General features: G+C 33.5%; 1 protein-coding gene across 4 annotated transcripts in view; it reads left to right on the forward strand.

Annotated features, from left to right (window-relative positions):
• The window catches only part of LRP1 (LDL receptor protein 1), a 527843-nt gene that overhangs the window by 312063 nt on the left and 193572 nt on the right, over window positions 1-22208 (forward strand). For all 4 annotated transcript variants that reach the window (XM_081745289.1, XM_081745273.1, XM_081745263.1 and 1 more), the window contains exons 4-13: window positions 4697-4825; window positions 7686-7802; window positions 11032-11154; window positions 12675-12929; window positions 13454-13616; window positions 15624-15849; window positions 16969-17140; window positions 20266-20406; window positions 21260-21440; window positions 21949-22182. In XM_081745289.1, coding sequence (XP_081601415.1) covers window positions 4697-4825; window positions 7686-7802; window positions 11032-11154; window positions 12675-12929; window positions 13454-13616; window positions 15624-15849; window positions 16969-17140; window positions 20266-20406; window positions 21260-21440; window positions 21949-22182 — 1741 coding nt within the window. The remainder of the gene's footprint in view (window positions 1-4696; window positions 4826-7685; window positions 7803-11031; window positions 11155-12674; window positions 12930-13453; window positions 13617-15623; window positions 15850-16968; window positions 17141-20265; window positions 20407-21259; window positions 21441-21948; window positions 22183-22208) is intronic.

Genomic DNA, 22208 nt, shown 5'->3' on the forward strand with positions numbered 1-22208 from the left:
TTTGAATCGCACGACCTAATCGTCTAAGGGTCTCCATATACGCTATAGTGTTAATCGTGGCACTACCTTCCAGCAGTCAATCAGGATAATGCCTTTCGTCTCCCAGGACACTGTAACGATAAATTACCCAGCTGAAGATGTTCGAAATTTCTTTGGCGGTGGACTGTTATGATGTTTCTACTGCATTGATTGCTTCTTCGTTGTCGGTTCATAATAATAGAGCATGCAAAAGTTCCCTGCACATACCCACACAATATTGTTTTTGCTTTGCAGACAATAGTTTTGGAACCCATCTTGCACTGACCTTCCCCAATTGCCAGTAGTTGTGCATAATGCGCTGCAGGATATTTCTAGTTAGTCCTGTGATAGCCTTCATCTCAGAGAATGTGATGTATTTATTCTTTTGAATGATCCTCTTTACCACGGCAATGATGGTTAGTGTTGCCATTGTCACTTTCCTTCTAGAATTGTTCCTCTTTTCTGTCAAGGTGCTACCCACTTTCCAACCTTCTACCCAGTTGTACGCTGTTTCCTGCGACGGTGCATGTTCTGCACACACACTACCAAAAATCCCCTATGAATTTCAATAGCGGCCACGCTCTCTATCAACAGGAACCACGACGTCAAGCGCTGTCCTTCATAATCACTTTCCACGTTGTCCGTTAGTAACACTTACAGGGGTTCAAGAAATGCGCTGCATAGGACGCTGCTGTCTTTCTCGTTGCCAGTGACGCTTCCAGTTGGTATATGAAGATCGAAGGAGCCTTTGACTGCCTTCCCAAGTTCAGTGGTCCACTGCAATTGGAATGAGAAGAGGAAGTGTAAATCATCATAATACGCCCCTCGTGTATAAAATATAGAGGTGCAATTTCTCATTTGAAAATAGTCTATCCACAGAAGGGAACGCCTTCTCTAGGGTCAGTGGCATATTTTGTCGTTTGAGATTTGTATGTAGGCTATAAAACAAAATGTAAAAGCAAAAGATAAACATTTATAGAAAACTGAGTTTATCATTTAAGATATTCAGTAAAAAATACTAACGCTTATACTCTGGTGGGATATCTCGGTCCCCAAGCAAATTATAGTGCGACAAGCTACAGTACTTGATTTTGTTCTGTTATACATTGGTTGTTCACGTCAAACTTTGAGAGTAGACAAGAAATTAGCTTCATCTGTTGAGCATCTTTAAATTTGGAGAGGAACATGTGATGGCTCAAGTCTGTGAGATCTCATGAGAGTAGTTAAATTTTTAAATGGCAATGCTATTGCTTCTTTTATAATTGTATTGAAGTTGAGATTGATATTTATATTTAAATAATGCTTTCGATGAGATTTGTGTGATAACAGATAACACTTCCGTACTTTCGTTTAACTTTACTCCAACCGATCAAGATAATCAGCAGAAAATAGTGTTTTAAATGGCAAAGTTGGTTTCCCTTTGAATTTCCAAATTTAAAGTCAAATTTTAGCTGTGTATGTTACAAGGAAGTAGCAGAAATTCGAAGTAATTATTACATCTGTTTTGTATTGGTAAATTCACATATATTTAATATAGTGCATGAAATTGTTTGTGTAAGGGGTCGTCCACATATTACGTAACGCGTCAACGGGGGGAGTGGGTTCGGCCTTGCGTTACGAAGTGTGACAACGGGGAGGAGGAGGTTTACGTCTTCGTTACCTAACACACGTGTTTTTGCTGTCATTTTTATTTTTATTCTCAGGTTTATATGCAATCTTTTAAACAAATAATTTTATTCAGTTCTTTTCTTTCTTATAAATAAATAAACATTGTTTTGGGAAATTGCGAACATATAGCCTACATAAAATTGAATCATGCAGAAGAGATTCAAAGCCACTATTAGACACCAGCAGACTGGTGATGAACACTTCGTGCATTACAATACAATAAAAATTCGTTTGTGGCTATCGCAGCATTGCACTTATGGCACTTTTTTCTGGAGTTAATTGTTAATGATCGTAACCACCAAGGGCCCCCATGTTGTAGTTTCCAAGGGGGGGGGGGGCAAGTATAAGCGACGTTTCAAATATAGTTTCAAATTTTGCTGTAACGTAAAAATTCTATTGGGTTTTCAATATTCCCAAGTACAATTTCTTCTTGGGGGGGGGCGAGCACCCCACCTTGCCCCCCTGATGTGCGCCCTTGGTAACCACCACTTGAAAATCCCCTCACGTTCTCACTCGTATCGCTATTTCTGAGACTCTTATTTAAAACTTTTGATTTGAATCATTACCCACTCTATTCTTCTAAGGGTTTTCCATGTGAAACAGAAGAAGCTCTTTCATGAAATATTATTTTCCGCCATGGATCGATCCACGATTTGCAGAGCAAAATAAGATATTAAAAACCGTCGGATATTCATCTCATACTGATTTTTTTTTCATTTTTGGATTTGAATATTTCTGGAGAAATCGAGTTTATTCTCATTCTGGCACTGATTTAGGTCAAGAAGAATTTGGAAATTAATAAACTGAAGTCCAAAGAAGATGCTTGAAAGCCTGTTCACAAACGATATGCAGTGGTGCTATTCAGCCGGTTCGCACCGGTTCGCTAGAACCGTCTGTTAAAATATTTCGAGTTCGCAGAACCGTTTGTTATACCCAGACATGACAATAAATTTTATCCAGTTATACCAAGGAACAGTAAAATTTAGTTTAACTATCTTTTTTTTTTTTTCCCTTGAAATTCTTACAGCTGCAGGTTAAACATACAATCTCTGAGAACAAAGTATAATCGTTTATTTCTTAATCTCAAATGCACAGATATCAAGAATGAAAACTGAGATCACATGAGTGTAGTGGTGAGGGTTATCAACAAACTTAAGAAGTTCGTTCCTGAATTCTCTATATCTGTGTGTGTCTGTCTGTTATTTGCGAATTTTTCAATTTTGAGCCCTCCATTCGATAGAGCATCAAAAACTATCTGAGAAAATGATAAAACTTTTCGCGTTACTCTTACCATTCCCGAGATATTAGCCCAAAGTGTCGAGGCCAATTTCGGGAGATTCAAGGAGCCATATCTCGGGAATCATAAGCTATAGAGAGATGATATTGGCGTTGATCAATACCTAAGAGGATGGTGAATATTTTGGTACCAAAATGTTTACCATCCTCTTAGGTATTGATCAACACCCATATCATCTATGACTTACTGTTCCCAAGATATTGGCCAAAAAGTAGTTCCGATTTCGAGAGATTTAAGGAGCCATATCTCGGGAACCGTAAGTCATAGAGAGATCATATTAGTATTGATAAATATCTAAGATGATCATGAATATATTGGTACTAAATAATAAGCGGTGGCCTCTGACCAACTAGTCACCGTTCCCCAGATATTGACCAAAAAAGTTCGAATTTTGTGAGATTTAAGGAGACATATCTCGGGAACCGTAAATCATAGAGAGATGACATTTTGCGAGCAACGGAAAGTAGGGATGAAAAGGTTTACTTTTACATGAAAGGAAAATCAGTTGTTCTTCCCACTCCATCTCTCCATTTTTTTTAAAAGTTCGTTCTGTCAATGCTGTTGGAGCACTCTCAACTGGTTTATAATTGAAACAGGTACATACCATTATCAATAATTGTTGATCTATTGCTGGATGAAGGTCTTTCCAATACTTTTTGACAACCATCTCTTGGATAATTCGTTTCCAAGATATTCCCAGTGCTACCTAATTTTTTCACACCACCTTGTAATATTAGGGTGCTGTGTAGGTTGCTACTTGTCACTTGGTGGTGTCCAGTAAAAACTTTGCTTTTGTCTACCTTGTATGGTTTGCTTCCTACGAGAGTTATATCTATCTATCTATCTACCGATCCATATCCATCTAACATTTCTCTCTCTCTCTCTCTCTCTCTCTCTCTCGATATATATATATATATATATATATATATATATATATATATATATATATATATATATAACCGGTTGTTAAAAAATTAGAATAGCACCACTGACGATATGTCCCTACTTTTTCGGTCCCTACTATGTGCGGTCACTTCAAATCTGTGGTCGACAAGAGAGAAAACTTCTTTGCATCGTCGACGAACTTCAAATACATGAAGCATAAGCATCCTGTATCCCGGAAAAAGAGTTCGATGTCAGTTCTTTAGATCCCGTTTCACCTGTATCTTCCTGCATCATTTCCTCCTTGCCAATCATCGGTGACCTAAAAGGATGGGTGTGATCTCCTTGGGAAAACTACAGTATTCAGTTTCGAAGAATTTAGACCGATTAATTAAATAAACTTATGGGGTTAAAATAGTACCAGAATAATTTCATTTTGTAACACTTTGATTTGTAGGGGGAAAACACCACAAATATATTCAGAACACTAACATTGTGTAATCAAAAGTACTACCATTAAAAATAGTTTTTTTATTGTAATAATCCCCAAAATAAGCAAACTTGTGGAAAAACGAAAAATCAAAATGTGTTACATAACAAAGGGGGAGGGGTTACACTTTGCGCTACGAAGTATGACAGAGGGGAGGGAGGGGGTAAAAATTGGCCAAAATAGCTGTGTGGACGGCCCCTAAGGTTATTAAACTGTACGAATAAAATACCAGTGTTTCTGTAATAATATTTAAATTATGAAGATTGCGCACTTAGTTTTAAAATTATGTAATCGTTTTTTTTTTTTTCTTGCATAGAGACTAACACGTTTTTCTCTTCTAGGTAGAAAGGTTAATACTTGTCCAAAAAATAATTTTCGTTGTGCGAACAATGTGACGTGCATTCCGTTGTCCAAACTTTGTGATAATGTTACTGATTGTCCTGATGGTTCCGATGAAGAGGATTTTTGCCGTAAGTATATGCAGTTTTATGCAGTATAAAATAGATTCTTTGCTGAAACTACTAACCTAATACACATGTGTTTAAACATATATTGATTTTTCTAAGGCATTTGATAAATCTTAGAAAAGATAGCATTCTCTTTTATTTGCTAAGTTAGATTCCTTTGCTTTATTTGATAACTTTTTAATATTACTATCTTCATATTTACTTAATCGGAAATATACAATTATTTTCAATCATATATTGTCTTCCCATTATTGCATAATCTGGCATCCTTCAAAGATTAATTTAGGCCCTTTATTGAAAATTCCTACTTTTCATTAACGACTTGCCATCTGCTGTCAAATAACAAACTACAACATGACCTTGATTCATGTTATCAGTGGATATAATTAACAATTTACCACTTAATATTAATAAATGCCCCATTATGATTTTTACTAAGAAATCCCTCTCCTTTCGCCATGCCTCGGAAACAATATCCCACAGATCATCCCAAATTCTTGGTGGATCTGTCTCAGGCCAAGTGTCCCTTAGAGTACGCTTCACCTGTGCCCACATATTTTCCATGGGATTGAGGTCTGCTTTACGAGGCGGCCAGTCAATGAATACCATCTCATAGGCTTTCATTCCTAGACTTCTTTCATCTCTATGTAGATCTGCTTTGCTGATTTTCTGTGAAGATGGAGGAGCTCCGTGCTTCAAGCTTGTCAGTCATCGTACCTTCAGTGATTTACCTGAAAAAAGAAAAAGTTGTTCTAGTTCAAAGGGGTTCGTAGTTCGTCACCTTCTAGGTAATTGCACGAACTTTTTGATATCTCCTCGTATGTATAAATAAACCATTTTTGAAGCAGCAAGTGCTACACTTTGGTGTATATTATACATGTTATCATATACCTCCAGCCCCGTAAGTTGATTTATTCGTTCATGGGTTGAATTTAAGTTTAGCGTCTTTCCTAGCAGCGAGACTGTATGGGAAGTAGATTTACAGCTTAACATGGGATCCGAACCACATGAGCTCCCGCCGGTAATCGAACCCATGCCTCCTTCATGAGCTTTTTATTGGTTTGAATTGATGTTAAATGTAACAACATGGATACATATATAGAGAGAATGGTGGCCTAATGGTAGAGCGCTTACTTCTGGCACAAGAGATCCCTGGTTCCATTCATATGAGCTTTGAGTGAACGGCATTATCTTCGTGGTTTTTCTCGAGTGGCAACGGTTTCCTTACACATTTCTGTTCCATTTCTTACATACATTTATTTGAATTGCCATCAGTCTCCTGAAGCATCATGGACGTAAAATGTTAAATGATTTGTTTTAAAATACAAGTAAAACACAACTAGTTTTTTCTAAGCCATCTTTTGATATAATTTTTCAAAATATGTTACGTATACTTTTGTTTTATTTTGAACAATTTCTGTGGGTTTTTAATAACTTGAAAAGCGAGCGGGAAGCAGGGTTGGCAAAAACCATGGTTTTTATTTAAAAAAACAAAAAAAACCGTTTTTTTTTTTTGGTTTAAACCAGGTTTTTATGGTTTAAATGATTTGCTCTATATATTCATATCATATGTGGACAGAAATAAGTTTGTTTCGCCTTGATGTTATTATGCAACAACCGGGTTATGCTGGAAGGGGTCACATAAGCTTAAAGCGGAATAAAAACCGCTTCTCGAGTTACATCCGAGAGAAATTGTCCTCCATTTGAACTCAGAACCAGGACTAATTGGCCACAAATGCGATACGTCTGCCGACTCACTCACGAAGGAATCCTGATAAAAAAAAAAAAAAATACATTGTACTGATCTTTACATGCTTCTTAATATAACTGTCAAGAGTCATTTCAGAAGGACAAAAAGATAAACAGTTGCACAAGTGAAACCATTACACAGAATTACATATGAACAATTTCAAAGTATTACGGAGTACAGAAGAACTAATTTAGTTCAAGTTAGTTAACAACGACTTTTATTGGTCCAAATTAAAGAAATACACCGACTTAATCTGCATATCAATAAGAAAAGTGAATAAAGATACGAATTATTTGAGTCCACTTTGGCTCAAACTCATTTATACATAGATAGATACCAAAGATACTTATTTCACTAAATGCCTCTCGTGGGGTCTGTATGACCCCCCCGCACACACACACAAAAAGTACGGCATTTTCGATGTATTTTATCAATAGTAAACATTGAAACGAAACAATATTTAGAATTTTTCTTCGATTGCAATTACATAACAATAATAACAACTACAAAAAAATCACAAAATAAACATTTATAAACTTGTAAAAAAAAAAGTTGCTTTTGTAGTATAATCTTTTTGAGTAATGAATGGGGAATTTAAGTCTGAATATAATACGAATAATATACGGGAGTGAAACGTGATAACCCACAAATGTGTGTTCATCAAGATTTTACAAACACTTACACTTTTACGAACATTTTTTTGTTTTTTGGTTTAAACCAGTTTTGTTTTTTTAAACCAGCTGGTTTAAACCACCTTGGTTTAAACCAGCCAACCCTGGCGGGAAGCTTCAAGGAATGAGAGAGAGGAAAGTCTAATTGGAACATTATTTTATATCAACCGTAATCTCTCTATGTAATTAGTATAGTATTATTGGTAATGTTATTTTTGAACAGAAGCCTTCCGCGGAAAGACCAGAAACACACAGAAATTTGAACAAAGCTGTAGTTTAATATTGTAACTGCGAAAATGCAAGTCCTTCTTTCATGGGAAACCTTAAAAGAGAACTTTTTGTGTCATGTCCTGCAACTTATTAAGTCAAATAAAAAGAAAGGAAATAAGTTATTTTTGACTTTTTTAAAACAATGTTTTAAATTAGCATCTTTATTTTACAGAAAATCCCGATACTTGTCAGGAGAGTAAATGTAAATATGCGTGTAAACCTGGTCCAAGAGATTTGGCATACTGTTATTGTCCGCCTGGGAAAGAACCTGAAGGAACGGATTGTGTTGGTACGTAATATTCGAGTAGTCTTTTCACGAAATGAGTGTTGTATTTTGAGAATCCAGTAAGAACATTATATAGGGTGGCTGAAATAGTGGTAACAGAAAATCATTTATTTATAGCAGTTAGATCTTGTCAGTTTCATTTCATAACCTTCTTCTTTTTAAAGTGAAAACCAACAGTTAATTTAATCCAAGTATTTCTCTGTAGGAATATTTAATAATATTAAAAATAATGTATGTGTCGCATAGAAAGGAGTGATCTAGAGCATTTCTATTTCAAGTGTGCCCCTTCTGGCGCTACTGTCGATGTGCGTTTTCCTGTACCTCCCTCGAAAGCGTATTGACAAGTTGCTGCGGTCGAGATTTTTCAATTGTTGGATGCGGAAGCGTTGCCACAATAAATTATTCCACAGACTTCGCTGTGCTCTGCTTTGTTAGCCATTCTAAGTAGCCTACGATCTTCACTTGTCAAGACCAAATGACTGAATGACAACACAGTCATGGCAACACAGCTGAGGTCATTCATTTCTTTACCCTTAGCAAAGTGAGGGTTTCCTCCGTCAGAGGGTGGGCGGGGGTGGGACCGAAGTATGTTTCGCGTATTTTCCAAGGGCACACCTGAGATAGACGGGCTCTAGAGCCATCAAATTTTGTACATAAATATATCTTCACCATATCTAATCGTACACGTAGTCTTTTTTTATTTTGGGCTCAGGGGAGGTTAGATTTGGGGGTAAAAATCTATGCTATGATGTATGCACGTTTCTCTCAGTTTTTAAGAATATACTTTCCTTTAGGCATCCCGCATTACGTTTTCGTTGTGCGGGTTTAAGTTATATAAGAGCAGAGGATAAATAACCGGAGAATAGACTTTTTTTTTTTTTTTAAATCTAGGTTCTGAATTAAGATACTGTATCGACGGATGCTTATAACTAGTTTTGAATACATTTTTGTTTTCGAGTATACAAAGTGACTCAAAAAGTCCCCTGACATAAGGTAACTGTGTTATTATCAGAGTTAAAATAAAATGTAAGAGGGGAAACTGTCTCCAAATATAATGGTTTCAATCTAAAGTGAAGGAATTTTTTAAATCGGACGAACCGTTTGAGCTATACACTCTTTATGCGCCCAATGTTAAATGAAAATGAAACGTTGTCATTTACCTGGGGCTTGGGGAGAAAAGGACGGGACAGGAGGTGGACAAATTTTGTAAGAGTGTAGTGAGTGGGAACATGTTTGAAATGGGGGCTGGCCATTGACACGTTAGCATAACAGACAGGATCTTCATTCACTTATGTTGTGGATCCAGGTTTCATTTTCATTTAACATTGGGGGCATAAAGAGTGTACAGCCCAGACGGATCGTCCGATTTTAAAAAATTCCTTCACTGTAGATTGAAAACGTCGTATCCTCTTACATTTCGTTGTAGCTCTGATAATAAGTTTCCCTATGTCAAGGGACTTTTGAGACACCTGTATTAAATACTCGATGCAGTTTTTGTACGAGTATAAGTACCAAGTAAAGTTAAATTAAAATACTAAATACTGGCTAGAACAGATTAAAAATAAGAAAGTTATGAACATATCATGCGCATGCCTTATAGCGCGTGTGGAACGCCTTATAGCTTTTAAGAAGTATAGGTCAAGTTATGAAGCCTATTACTGCTTATATGATGTACATAAGGAATGATCAGAACATTTTGACAAAATTGTTTTATCGGTTTAGGATAATCCTGTTTTATTCCTATCATTGGTTATCAAATTAATGTGCTAGGAACATCATATTACAGGATGTACGTGTTATAGATTAGGTGAACTATTGTTATCTATAAATCAATAACTGCATCCCAATACATCCGGTGTTCTGTTTATTCTTCAAGCGTTTCATCTCACAAAGAAGAGAAATAGTGATAAAATTACAATCATATTAACGATAGAATGTGTTCCGTCTAAGTTACTGTGACAGCTAAGACATACAAACTATCTATAGCAAGAATTCATACTAGAATATATGCAATATTTTCAATTACAGTTTTTATAACCATTTTTTTTTTTTTTCGCATATGTACTTGGTGATTTGATCTATGGTTCGATCACCAGTTAATTCGTATGAAAATCTAAGTTCATACTTGACTGAAATATTTTAGTTGAGATAAGCATAATTTTATTAAAAATTTACCTTCCTCTTATACAAAAGTTTGATTACTCCGTTCGCGAATGCACCACTCCTTGAAACTATACTCGAAACGTCTTTCGCATAATTATTATTATTTGGTAGCGTGGTATATATATATATATATATATATATATATATATATATATATATATATATATATATATATATATATAATATAATATGCTGCTTTTTGGATTGGATTTTGAGTTTAGCGTTCTTTTCAGCAGCGAGGCTGAGACGTGGACCTACTGATTAATGTGGAATCCGAACCACATTAGCTTCCTCCAGGAATCAAACCCGGGTCTCCTACTCCAAAGGCGCATACGCTAACCGCTTAGCCATGAGGGAGCTCATATGTTGCTTTTTTCCTAGTTTCCTTAACGTTCTAGATTTTAGAGAAGATATGAGTAGAATAAAATTATCTTCTAAAAAATGATAGGGAGAAATGATCGGGACGTGTGGTCACCCTAAACAAGAGTTAAAAATAAGCTAAAGATTCAGCTGCTTTAGTTGATAGAAGTATTTTAATCAAACTAGATAGACAGATAAATCATTTAAGGTTTAATTGAAAATATTTAAACTGGTACATAGTTCTGATTGTTAATTATTATTATTACTTCATAAGTGCTATTCATTACTTCTATCATTACATAAAGGAAGTTAAATCTGTTTAGAGTTGTATTTATAAAATATTGATTTAAAAAAAATGTCAAGCAAAAGTATAAAATAAGGGAGGATGGTGGCTCAGTGGTAGATAGTTCACCTCTGGTGCAGTGAGTCCCTGGTTCGATCCCAATGTTCGATATCGATAATGGAGATACCGCTAAATAATTTAATATATGGTAATTTTATAACACACAAACACACACGCGCACATAAAATATAAATTCTATTAAGTATGTAGAGAGAGGTAAGTGGTTTTATTAATTTGTAATATTATGTTCAACTGTCAGATGTAATATGTTAAATTATTACGACGTGGCAATACTTGACTAGGTTAGATAATATATATCTACAAATGAAATATACTTTATACTATTTTTTTTTTTCCTTCTCTCAGATTCAGATGAATGTCAAGCAGAAGGCTCGTGCGACCAATTGTGTGAAAATACGGGTGGATCATTTACCTGTTCGTGTGTGCAAGGCTATGTATCAGAAGGCTCGTCTTGTAAAGCTATAAATGGTAAGCAAGTTGTCTTAAAATATGTTCGAATAAACATATGGTTCCGTATATGATGCATGATTAAAGTCAGAGGTCTCCAATCTTTTAAGTTGGAGATTGTCACTACATATTGCCCTGAGGGCCATGGCAAACTAAAATCATAGTTGGAAGCTAGCCAAAATAAAAATAAATAGATAAATAATAATAAAAACATAGGCAACTTAAGAACATAGTATTATTACTCAAATATTAAAACAAAAATGTTTGATACACAATAGAAGAACAAGTATTATTTTAAATAGGTACAATCAAGTTTGTCAGTTTTAAGTTAGAAGTTATGTCCCGATTCAGGTATATTATGGTGGCCATCTACTCTCTTCCTATTACGTAGGGAGTTAAAAAAAAAAAAAAAAAAAAAAAAATGGCCGAATCCATGAGCCACCATTTGGTCATCAAGATTTTAAATCCAAGAACCAGATTATTTGACTAATGATTTATAGAACCAGATAATAATAATAGAAGATGATATTTTGACTTACGTAAATAATGCAGTAAGGAAAAATCTAGGATTTAGGAAGAATTATTGGATAATATGCTTTCTGGTGGGAACCCCATGCTAAGGCTGGAGTGGGATATCCTTGGATGGTAGCGTTCTACTTAAATACGAGTGAAACATCCATATTGTTAAGATGGGGACTCGTGTCACATGATAAATATATGCTACTTGCATGTGCTGACGTTCGGTACCATCTTAAATGCGGGTGTTTCACTCGTGTTTAACTTGGATACTACCGTCGGAGGATATTGCACTCAAGTTTTGGTATAGTATTGCCATTAGAAAGCATATTATCCAATAATTCTTAAATCCTAGACATTTTTCTGAGTGTGTTGAGAAAAAAGTCCCATCTTCCATTAAAATGTACCCTAATTCGTGAGGTACTAACGTAAAGATCTGTACATCTGATAGACCGGATAGATATTGTATTACTGAGAACACTTTCAAATTTAACTCAATTACATTTACTAATTTATGCAAGAAAATAAGGCTTTCAGTTTTATTTCTAATAAGAACAGGGATTTGATGTTATGTTATTCTAATTATGGAGGGTCCAAAAACAACGCACTTTGTAGGTAGAATGGCAAATAAAATGTTTAGTACCTAGTCAGTAAATATAACAATGCTTTCACGAGATATAAACAGTGTAAATGCATTAACTCAAGCAATCTTCATCAGTTCTCAGTTTCTGTATTTTTAATTAATTAATTACAAGTACGCATACGTCAGAATACACTCGAGTGCTAATGACTGTGTGACTAACCACCATGGTGCTACGTCCTGTGCATTTCATAAATCAAATTCTCTCCTCTCGTTAATATTTATGAATAACCTTCTATTTTCTTTTAAATTTTACAGTGTCTTTCAGAATTGCCTTTTACATTTAACTTGGGTAAATGAAATTATTGTATTATTATAATGTAGTTTTGTGTACTTATTACTTTTTTTTTTTAAAAAAAAAAAACATTCATTTGTTTGTTTACAGTTCCTGAGGATGAACCACCCACAATAATTTTTTCAAATACTCAAGATGTGAGACGAATATTCTTAAATGGCACTACATGTCCTGGAAACAGTATATATAACCAAACAGAAACAATGGCTCTTACATTTGACCATAGGAATGGAACAGTTTGCTTTATACACCAAAATAACTCGAAGACATCTCTACGATGTGCAGATCACAGAGATTTTGAGAAGCGATGGGATCTTCCTTCTCCTACGATGTTTTCTTTGGAAAGTACGTTGCGTAAAATTAGTATAAGTTTTAACATTGAAAACACACTTTCAAGGAAAGCTCTAGTGAAATTATGAATATCATACTCGTAGTAATTTGATACGTATGTTAATTACTTGCATAAAAATGACTTTATATCCAGTTTTATAATACGTTTGTTGTTTTTAGTGTGTCTTCAATCATGCGTAACAAGCCTTAACATAAAATAATGTGATGATTTCGAGTAGCCTCTTTGAATGCAAATTGAACTGTAGGAACTTGTCGATACTTGAGAGAATAAAGCTGTAATAACGAATCTATTGAGAATTCACGTTAGTTTTATGAGGTTAAGCAATTAATAGAAGACTAACTCTTTCTTCTGTTAACTTTCTAGTATTACTTATTGCAGGCATTAAATTAATACAAATCTCATTTTTCAATTGTGCATTATGTTTGTTGTATTTACAACTATAAATAACATTATCAATAACTGCAAAGAAACAGCAGTAATACATGAGTCTATACTTATTCATTTACATTTATTTCAGCAATGAACCATATCGCATTGGACTGGGTCAGCGGAAATTGGTATTTCCTGGACGATGGCAGAGAGACGATATTTCTCTGCAATGCAACCATGAAAGCATGCCTCATTTTGGTTGATGTAAACCTGAGCAAACCGAGAGGGATTGCATTAGATCCACTTAAAGGGTAATTAACAAACATTTACTGTGATTTTCCATTATGCAGAAAATGTTTGTATTTTATTTTCGCATTGAAACTTTTTTTGTTATTAAGATTTTAATTTGTTTTGGCCTTCTTGTATAAGTACGTGAGACATTTGTAAATAGCATTATGAGATCATACTATTAGATTGAAAGAATCGTGGTCATATCAACTTTTTTCGTCACTGTTTGTCATACTGCTACTGTCTCATATACAGGATGGACTATTTATCTTGAGACGCCCTTGTAACTCTTTAATGATAGACAAGAAAGACTGAAATTTTGTACCAAGCAGATATTGGTCGGAGAACATTGTTCTGCGATACCGTCATATTAACAGTGTTGCTTTCCCAACAAAGTCATATTGTTTTATATTGCACTACGTCATTTTATTACACATTTCAAATTTACATATCAACTTACGATATAATTCGTCATTCACTGTTGCAAACTAAGCACGCTACAGAATCACAAACATCCAAATGTTGATAACGTATACACAGTAATAATGCACGTGAAACTGACAAATCAATACAGGGCGCAGAATTTCCGGTCGCCAGGTTGCCATTGGCAACTAGAAATTTAGAGTTGGCGACCATTGTTCAGTAGGAATGGGTTTCTGCCTAAACTCACAGGGCTGCGCAGTTTCTGTTTCACACGAAAATTATTGTCACTGAGTGAGAGAAAATACGGAATGTGAAGTCTTCACAACGAATGTGGGAGGAGGCGTTCATAATTTGTACTGTACGTGAGATATACTGGCGACCATCATTTTTGGATTGACGAGTGCATCTGACTTTTAAATTTTGCGCCCTGTCAATGCATATCTAAAGTACTTTAATGTCTAGTCCCATTATCATGATATGATGGATTTCGAATGAATATGAAGTTACAAGGAATTGAAAATTTGACGTTTTTCAAGAGCCTTTATTTCGAGAAACTGTTAAGTAACTCATCCAATCGCAGAAATGGTTTTCACTAGATGTAAAGATCACAATGCCGTTTATAGCAATTTGATATCTCAAACGTTTCTGGAGATATGGTAAACACTGGTAAAGCTTGCAGCTCTGATTAAAATTAATTTTTGAGAACTTGTTGTAATTGTATTGCCAGAAACTATTGTTGGGATGTAAAAAGTCAAAGGACGGCAAAAACCGTTTTGAAAAGTGCCCACATTTTAAGCAATATAGCAAATTTTTCATACCTACAGAGTGGTTTGAGATATCAAGTGGCTGTGAACGATATTATGATCTCTATTTCTATTCAGTGTTATCTACATACTGTATTTGGATATGGAACTTATCTCAAAACTTTTTCGAAATAGTCCTTTGAATAAAGTCAAATTTTCAGTTCCTTGTAACTGTGTTTCTACGTGTTTGAAATACTTCATATGATGACCGTAGTATTTGACGTTAAGGTACTTTGGATATGCATTGCCCGTCAGTCTTACTCTTGTTATTACTGTTGTAGAAGCCTCCCAAATTTGGTTGTTTTTCGACATTTGTGATACTATAGCGTCCTTAGTTTCTAGCACCGCACAACAAATCTCCTGTTGTAAGTTTTCATTTAACATGTAGATTTTGTAATAATTTGACGTAGTACCATTTGAAAAAATGCAGCTTTGTTGGGTTGGCAACACTGTTAATCTGGCTGTATTGCAGTGTATGTCAAACCAGGTTTTCCTTTGGATATTTGCCTTTGACGAAATTTCAGCATTTTGTATCTATTAGTGTAAAAGTTACAAGGCGCATCAAGATAAATGATCTACCCTTATGTATCTCACCGTTTATTTTTCATAAGATTCTGAACAAAATCTAGGTGTTCTGAAGCTATCATTAAGTCTTTTCTTTTTTTGTTTGTATGTGTATGCTTGAAATATTGTAGTTTAAGAACAAACTATAACGTGTAGTTTCATTCAGCGGTCAAAGTATCAGCTGGAAGTTTTTTGAATGAGAGACTTAATATAAATGTTTCATTTTCTTTTAATTTTCAGATACATGTTTTTTACAAAGTGGGGTTCTTCCCCTCCTATGCTTGAGCGAGCATTATTAGATGGCTCTGAACGAACAGTATTAGTGAATCACAAGATAGTCTATCCGTATGGTGTAACGGTAGACTATGCAACTGAGCATGTTTATTGGGTAGATACTTACTTGGACTTCGTAGAAAGAGTTCGTTATGACGGATCTCAGAGAAGAACTGTGAAAGAAGGATTTCCTGTAAGTGGAATTGCATCACGATGACTCATGTTTGCAGTTAGAACATTTCTGTAACGTAGAGTTCCAACAAATACATTTCTTTTTTGTAGTCAGCATTCTAGTTCTCTTTTAACATGTTTTCCTACATTTATATTTTAAGCAATATAATGAAATAATGTTAATGCACCTTTTCATGGAATGAAAATTTTTGATTAATTATGAAGTAAACGTAAGGAATTGTTTCTTCAGTACAAAGTCTCAGCTAAATCATTTTCGATATTTTAATATCTTCTATAAGTTAATGATCTTTAATTTTATCAAATATTTTAATATTTGATTAATTTGAAAACAGCAATTACTTGTAAATGTTAACTTATTATTGCATATGCTTATAGCATGTACACTCATGTCCAAAATGATTGTCGCATGTCTATAACTATCATCTTGTAAGAATATAATTTGATAATGATTTTGCAGGGTACTTTTAATACTGCTACTATGTGTATAAATCGGGAAATGTATATTTGTGATAAATTTCATAGGAAAAGAATTATAAATACGAAAATTAAAACGAGTAAAACAAAATGTTGCTAAATGGACAAGAAAATTTCATTTTCGTTTTATTGTTCTTATTTACTACTCTTTTGACATGAAATTTGCCTCATACATGTCTTTGCCGATTATACACATACTAACATCATAAGAAATACCAGGCGAATTCGTTATCAAATTATATTCCTACAACAACATATTTATAGACGCGACAATAATTTTAGACATGAGTGTACATAATTATCGATGTATCTGTATATCCTATATTATTAGTTGCATGTACTTTTTCTCATTGTCGTAAATATACTAATTACACTTTTTTTCTTTTCTTTTCAATTTTATTTAATTATGTCAAGAGTTTTCATTGTATCCCAAGAATATATATACACTTCTGACTGCTTCCTTGTATTTATCTAAATAATGCAAAGGCATGGTAAGATTGTTTTCTAGTGCTTCATTGTTTCGAAATAAACGATATCAGAGAAAATGCTGACATGACGAAAAAAAAAAAAAGAAAGAAAGAAAGAAGAAAAAAGAATTTGGATGCTTTAAGTTGTAAATTATTTATATATTAACTTCTCTTTGCAGGTTCAAAATTTGTATGATGTTTCAGTGTTTGAAAATAATCTCTTCGTAACAAGTTGGAGAAACCAAAGTGTAATTAGAATAAATAAATATCACTCCGAAGATTTTGATACATTGGGAAATTTTACACGTCCGTTTGCAATTCACGTTTACCATCGCCAAAGACAACCGGATGGTAGGTATTAATTTTAAAAAAATCCTCGTTGTTTGTATTTGATTGAAGTTCTTTCCTTACTTTTAATAATTATTTTTTTTTTTTAATATTTAATGATAATAGTAATAAAACAATAACGAATTGACATCATATCATGATTAAGAACAAGTTAAAAAAGAATGTTTTCAAATTGCATTTAGTGAGCAATTGTATATTAAAGAAAAAAAAGTAGGAATCTTTGTTTTTTCGGTCTTGTTTCTGATATTAAATATAAAACAATCGACAAATCGAAATTTGTAGACAAATGTCTGTCTTGAATATCTTATCTTTAACTTAGGAAAGGACATACAGTTTTGGTTTATAATTTTCTCAGCTTTATCAATTGTATGCATGTTTGATTGATAGTATTCGAAGGTACTTTAATCGCGAAAGAGAAAGGAGTTTTTTGAATATCTGATGGACTAAAGGTAACTTTGAAACTGGTAATATCTACTTTGCTTACTGAAAAGCAATTAAGAACCTGTCTTTGGAAAAATCCCGTGATGTCAATAGCTCGTGGATCAACATATAATGCAGTCATGGAGTTCACTTTGTGAGCGCACCTGCTCAGCATTATCGGCGTGTCTTGGTCTAGGTTCTAATTCATTTGCGCCAGTGGCTGCTCTTGAGGGAAGTCACATCGGTAAATATCAAGCTTTTATTGCTTCAAATTATGTTCTAATTCTTGTATACAAGAACTAGTACGTTAAGTAGGTTTTCTTCATGTCGTTTGTAGCGATAAATGTTCAATATTTACCGATGTAATTTTCCTCAAGAGTAGTAATTTGTCACGCCACCACGTGATCTCGTAATCTCTACTTCATACCACCTGGAGATCCCTTAACTGATAGTGATGTTTCAAATTGAGATTAAGCCTCATTAATTTTACTGCATCTGGAATTTGAAGTTTACAATAGCAAAGAAAAAGTATTAAACAACATTGTCTGCACTGAGTATGCAAAAAATATTTTAGAATTGAATCCTTTAAATTCTTTGCTATACAAAATGAAATCGAACAATTGTAAAGTTAATAATTCAGTTATAGTAAGATTGGTATTATTTTTATATACTGTACATTGAACTTTCATTCAAGAAAACTTTAGGTATTTAGATGTGAATAGCCAATGCCTTAAATCCAGTAGTCTCGTGAGGTCGCCAAAGTCAGTGTCGTATCTGATCATCATTTAGTTGGATAGCTGCTAGGAAAACTGGATGTTGCGTTGACTGTTTGCCTTCACTCAACTGGGACATCGTCGTGTTAAACAACGGGATGGATCCGAAAGAAAAAGATAGCGGGCTTCGGACTTCTAGGACTTCTAGCAACATGTAGAGAACCTCAACTCGTAAAATTAAAAAAAAAAAAATCGCACCTAGATTTTCTAACGCACAAACTGTTTTTTTCACGATAATCGTGTAAAGTCTTGAATGAGAAAGTGAGTCCCATTTCTCATGAGAAATCTGCTAGAATTTGGGAAAGAAAAATCAGAATTAATCAAATTATATGTATCTTATTTCTACTCTTTCTTACTAGAAAATAAGAAAACTTCTGAGGTAATGCAGGAGGAAAGAAAAAATCTTAGTATCCAAGCCTGATCACTTCAGCTAAAGAAAGTTTATTAAGTGTTCTACAGATGCATAGTTTTCCACGTAGATTGCGTTGATCGTACAGTGTATACTGTCATGTTTTTACATACTTGTCTTTATGTTCTTTTCCTTTTTCTTCACTTAAATTGATAAGTAACAAAAGAAAAGAATAGCCGAAGCAAGACATAAACTTCACTTACGTATGATTATCGTTAGAGCTTTTTCTTATAATTATACGTAAAGAAAAAAATCGAAATACTTACCACACTGTAATTTACACAATTTTTGGTACAACTAATTAGGTAGCTTAGTTGTTAGTGTCTACAGTCATGTTACAATGAAACTGCATCACGCAATAACTAATAACAAATATCATTCATATATATGTATAAATATAAATGTTCCATTTGTTATACTTTTCTTTGTCGAAATTGTGACTTTGACAAAAGTAATCAGGGTTTTATCATAGAAGGAAAGCCAAATAGCATTTGCAATCCTATCTCATTGAATCTGATTAAATCAAATCAAATAACATTTTCACTTATCTTCATCAATATCACAACAATAATAGTAATAACAATTCTTAACAATCTATTTGTAGAAAAATTCATAACAAACATCTCAATCGCATCCCGTTGGTCGATTGTACAAGACACAATATATTTTGAAAGCAATAACTAATTGACCAACAATATCCTGGATACCAGATACGAGACTGAGCCTGTATCATGTAGAATGCACACGAGAATATTCAACTATTGATATTCTTAATTCCGTAAAATACCAGATACTTCGTTACATTAACGTAGTCTTTGGCGTTTTTGTTAACGAAATTTTTATCTTAAAAGAAGAAATTAGTAATTCGGAATGAGTCTACACTAGTTTTCATATACAATAAATAACTACTAGAAATGAACAAACCCTCACCATATCGACGTAATAGCATTGAGGTGGAAGAAATCGTGTAACCTATAAAACGGTACTGTGGTAAATGCATGATGTTAATAGTAATAACAATAGTAAATCATATCAAGGACTTAAGGCAATAGTATTGGTAAATAATCACGAAGATGAGAAAATGGGGTGGACTTATAAATATTTTGCGAGCTGCACTGTATAGGAGCGATTGTTTGATGAAGTATAATTAATAATAATGAATGGTAGTGATAACTACGTAGACATAATCACTACGTAGAGAATTGGCTATAAAAAACTTTATTATATCAGTTTTGAGTGGCTAGTAGGGATCTGTGTATCTTTACTGAATTACAATACCAAAAAGAGTACACGCATCAAACAAATATTCAAGGTACTAGATTATTTATATGTAAAAACTTCTTTAAAAAATTAACTAACTATTTAAATCAACTGTGTCTTCATTCACTACAAGAAAGCGTTATAAAATTTAAAATTCCCTTAAGTCCAGTAAATTTAATAGGATGAGGTGTGGCTATTATAACAAACAAAGTTCTAAAATGTTTCGTTTATTACTTATTGCTGATACCTATTTATTAATTTTTCAGTGTCACATCCATGCCAAATTAACAACGGAGGCTGTGAACACATTTGTATCCCTTCGTGGAAGAAGAATGCACCTAATGTAGCTGTTGCCTTGTGTCTATGTCAACCCGGATTTCGTCTTGTGAAAGGTGGAAAATGTGCAAGTAAGTCTGTACCAAATATATTTTACTTTCCATTCAGGTGAAAGGTAGAAACATTTGAAACTCTTAACGTTAATAAAGAAAAGGTAACATGCGCACTTAAAAAAAATTTCATGAAAATAATTTCTAGGAAGAACAGTTAATGAGTACACAGGTTTGCTTAGCTGAAGTTAAGTCAAAACTTTAAAGCTCTCCTCGCTGGTCTAGTGACAATATTACTAAAAAGGTCTGGTAGTTATATATATATATATATATATATATATATATATATATATATATATATATATATATATACACCAAAGAAACAATGTAGAAGACATTTATTTCAGCAATATAAAATATAGTAATTCAGTCGTCATAGTTCTACTTAAGAAATCATCCGTATCACATAATAACATTAATAAGACATATAGACTACAATATCATTAAAAACTGTTTAATTATCCTCTTAGAATTGAAATTTGATATCTCTTTATCTTTTCTGGAAATCCTTTTATTTTATTGTATTTTGTGTAAGCTTTAGTCAGTAAAAGGTGTCTTTCAAAATATTAGCATAAAGGTGTTGGAGATTTCAACTCAGAACGTTCACATTTTACGTTATTGTATATTATTGTTGATAGATGTTCGCTAGTATTACAGAAACGTTTTACTAAATGAGTCACTAGTATCCTTCTCGAAGATGGCAAAAGAGATAGGTACTTTTTGTCCAACAGTGGAGATGTTCGTTTTTATTATTATTATTATTATTATTATTATTATTATTATTATTATTATTATTATTATTATTATTATTATTATTATTATTATTATTATTATTATTATTATTATTATCCGTTTTTCTGTTTTTTCGTTCTAGCTGCCAAACAAGCCCAGTTCCTTTTATATGGCAAAGGTAGACCTGGAATGATAAAAGGAATTTCGATGGCAGTTTTACCAAAACCTCAAGAAGTCATGATTCCTATTACAAATCTTACACGCCCAACAGCGTTAGATTATGATGTCAAAACGCAATATATTTATTATTCAGATGATCAAAGGTAAGTAAACGCTAGCACAAAAATTTGGATATTAAAATGTTTGAACTCATCCATTTATTTGTTTTGAAAATAGAGTAGATGCTTTTCTCTCATGTAGATATAATGCTATTGAACTATTGAGTTGTTTGTAATGTTACGTCACAACCTCTCTAATCTTTTAAACTAATTGCATTTTTCATCATTAATATAGTCTAACTTTGCAATGTTGTAATACGCAATATATATAATAAAGTCTAACTTTGTAATATTGTAGCAATTTCACCCAACAATACCAATAAATGTATTCATCTTAAAATAGAATAACTTGAGCGTAGGCATATATGCAAGCACATCTCCACTCTCTCGAGAAAGCAAAATTGAAATGTGAAAATAGTTAAGGTTAATTGTCAATCTTACATATTTAACAATTACTAGAGTATGTTTATTTCTGTAGTTCGCCTTTTTCATAAATATAACATCATCAAAGTATTAAGAATTATCTAATTCAAGGATTCTCCTTTTTCATTAGGTATGTAATAGAAAGACAAAAATTGGATGGCACATCGCGAGAAGTTGTTCTTGACCAAGGTATTAATAACTGTGAAGGACTGGCAATAGACTGGATGGGAAAGAATTTGTATTGGACTGACGAGGGTCTTAAGGCTATTAATGTCGTCAAACTAAGTGACATGACCAAAAGGAGAATGCTAATACATGGAGACATGTTTCATCCCCGAGCAATTGTGGTAGATCCGAAAAAAGGGTGAGTAATTAATGGCAGTTATATTA

This window comes from Thermobia domestica, chromosome 2, assembly GCF_964235325.1.
Source record: "Thermobia domestica chromosome 2, izTheDome1.hap1.1, whole genome shotgun sequence".
In the NCBI taxonomy this organism is placed as follows: domain Eukaryota; kingdom Metazoa; phylum Arthropoda; class Insecta; order Zygentoma; family Lepismatidae; genus Thermobia; species Thermobia domestica.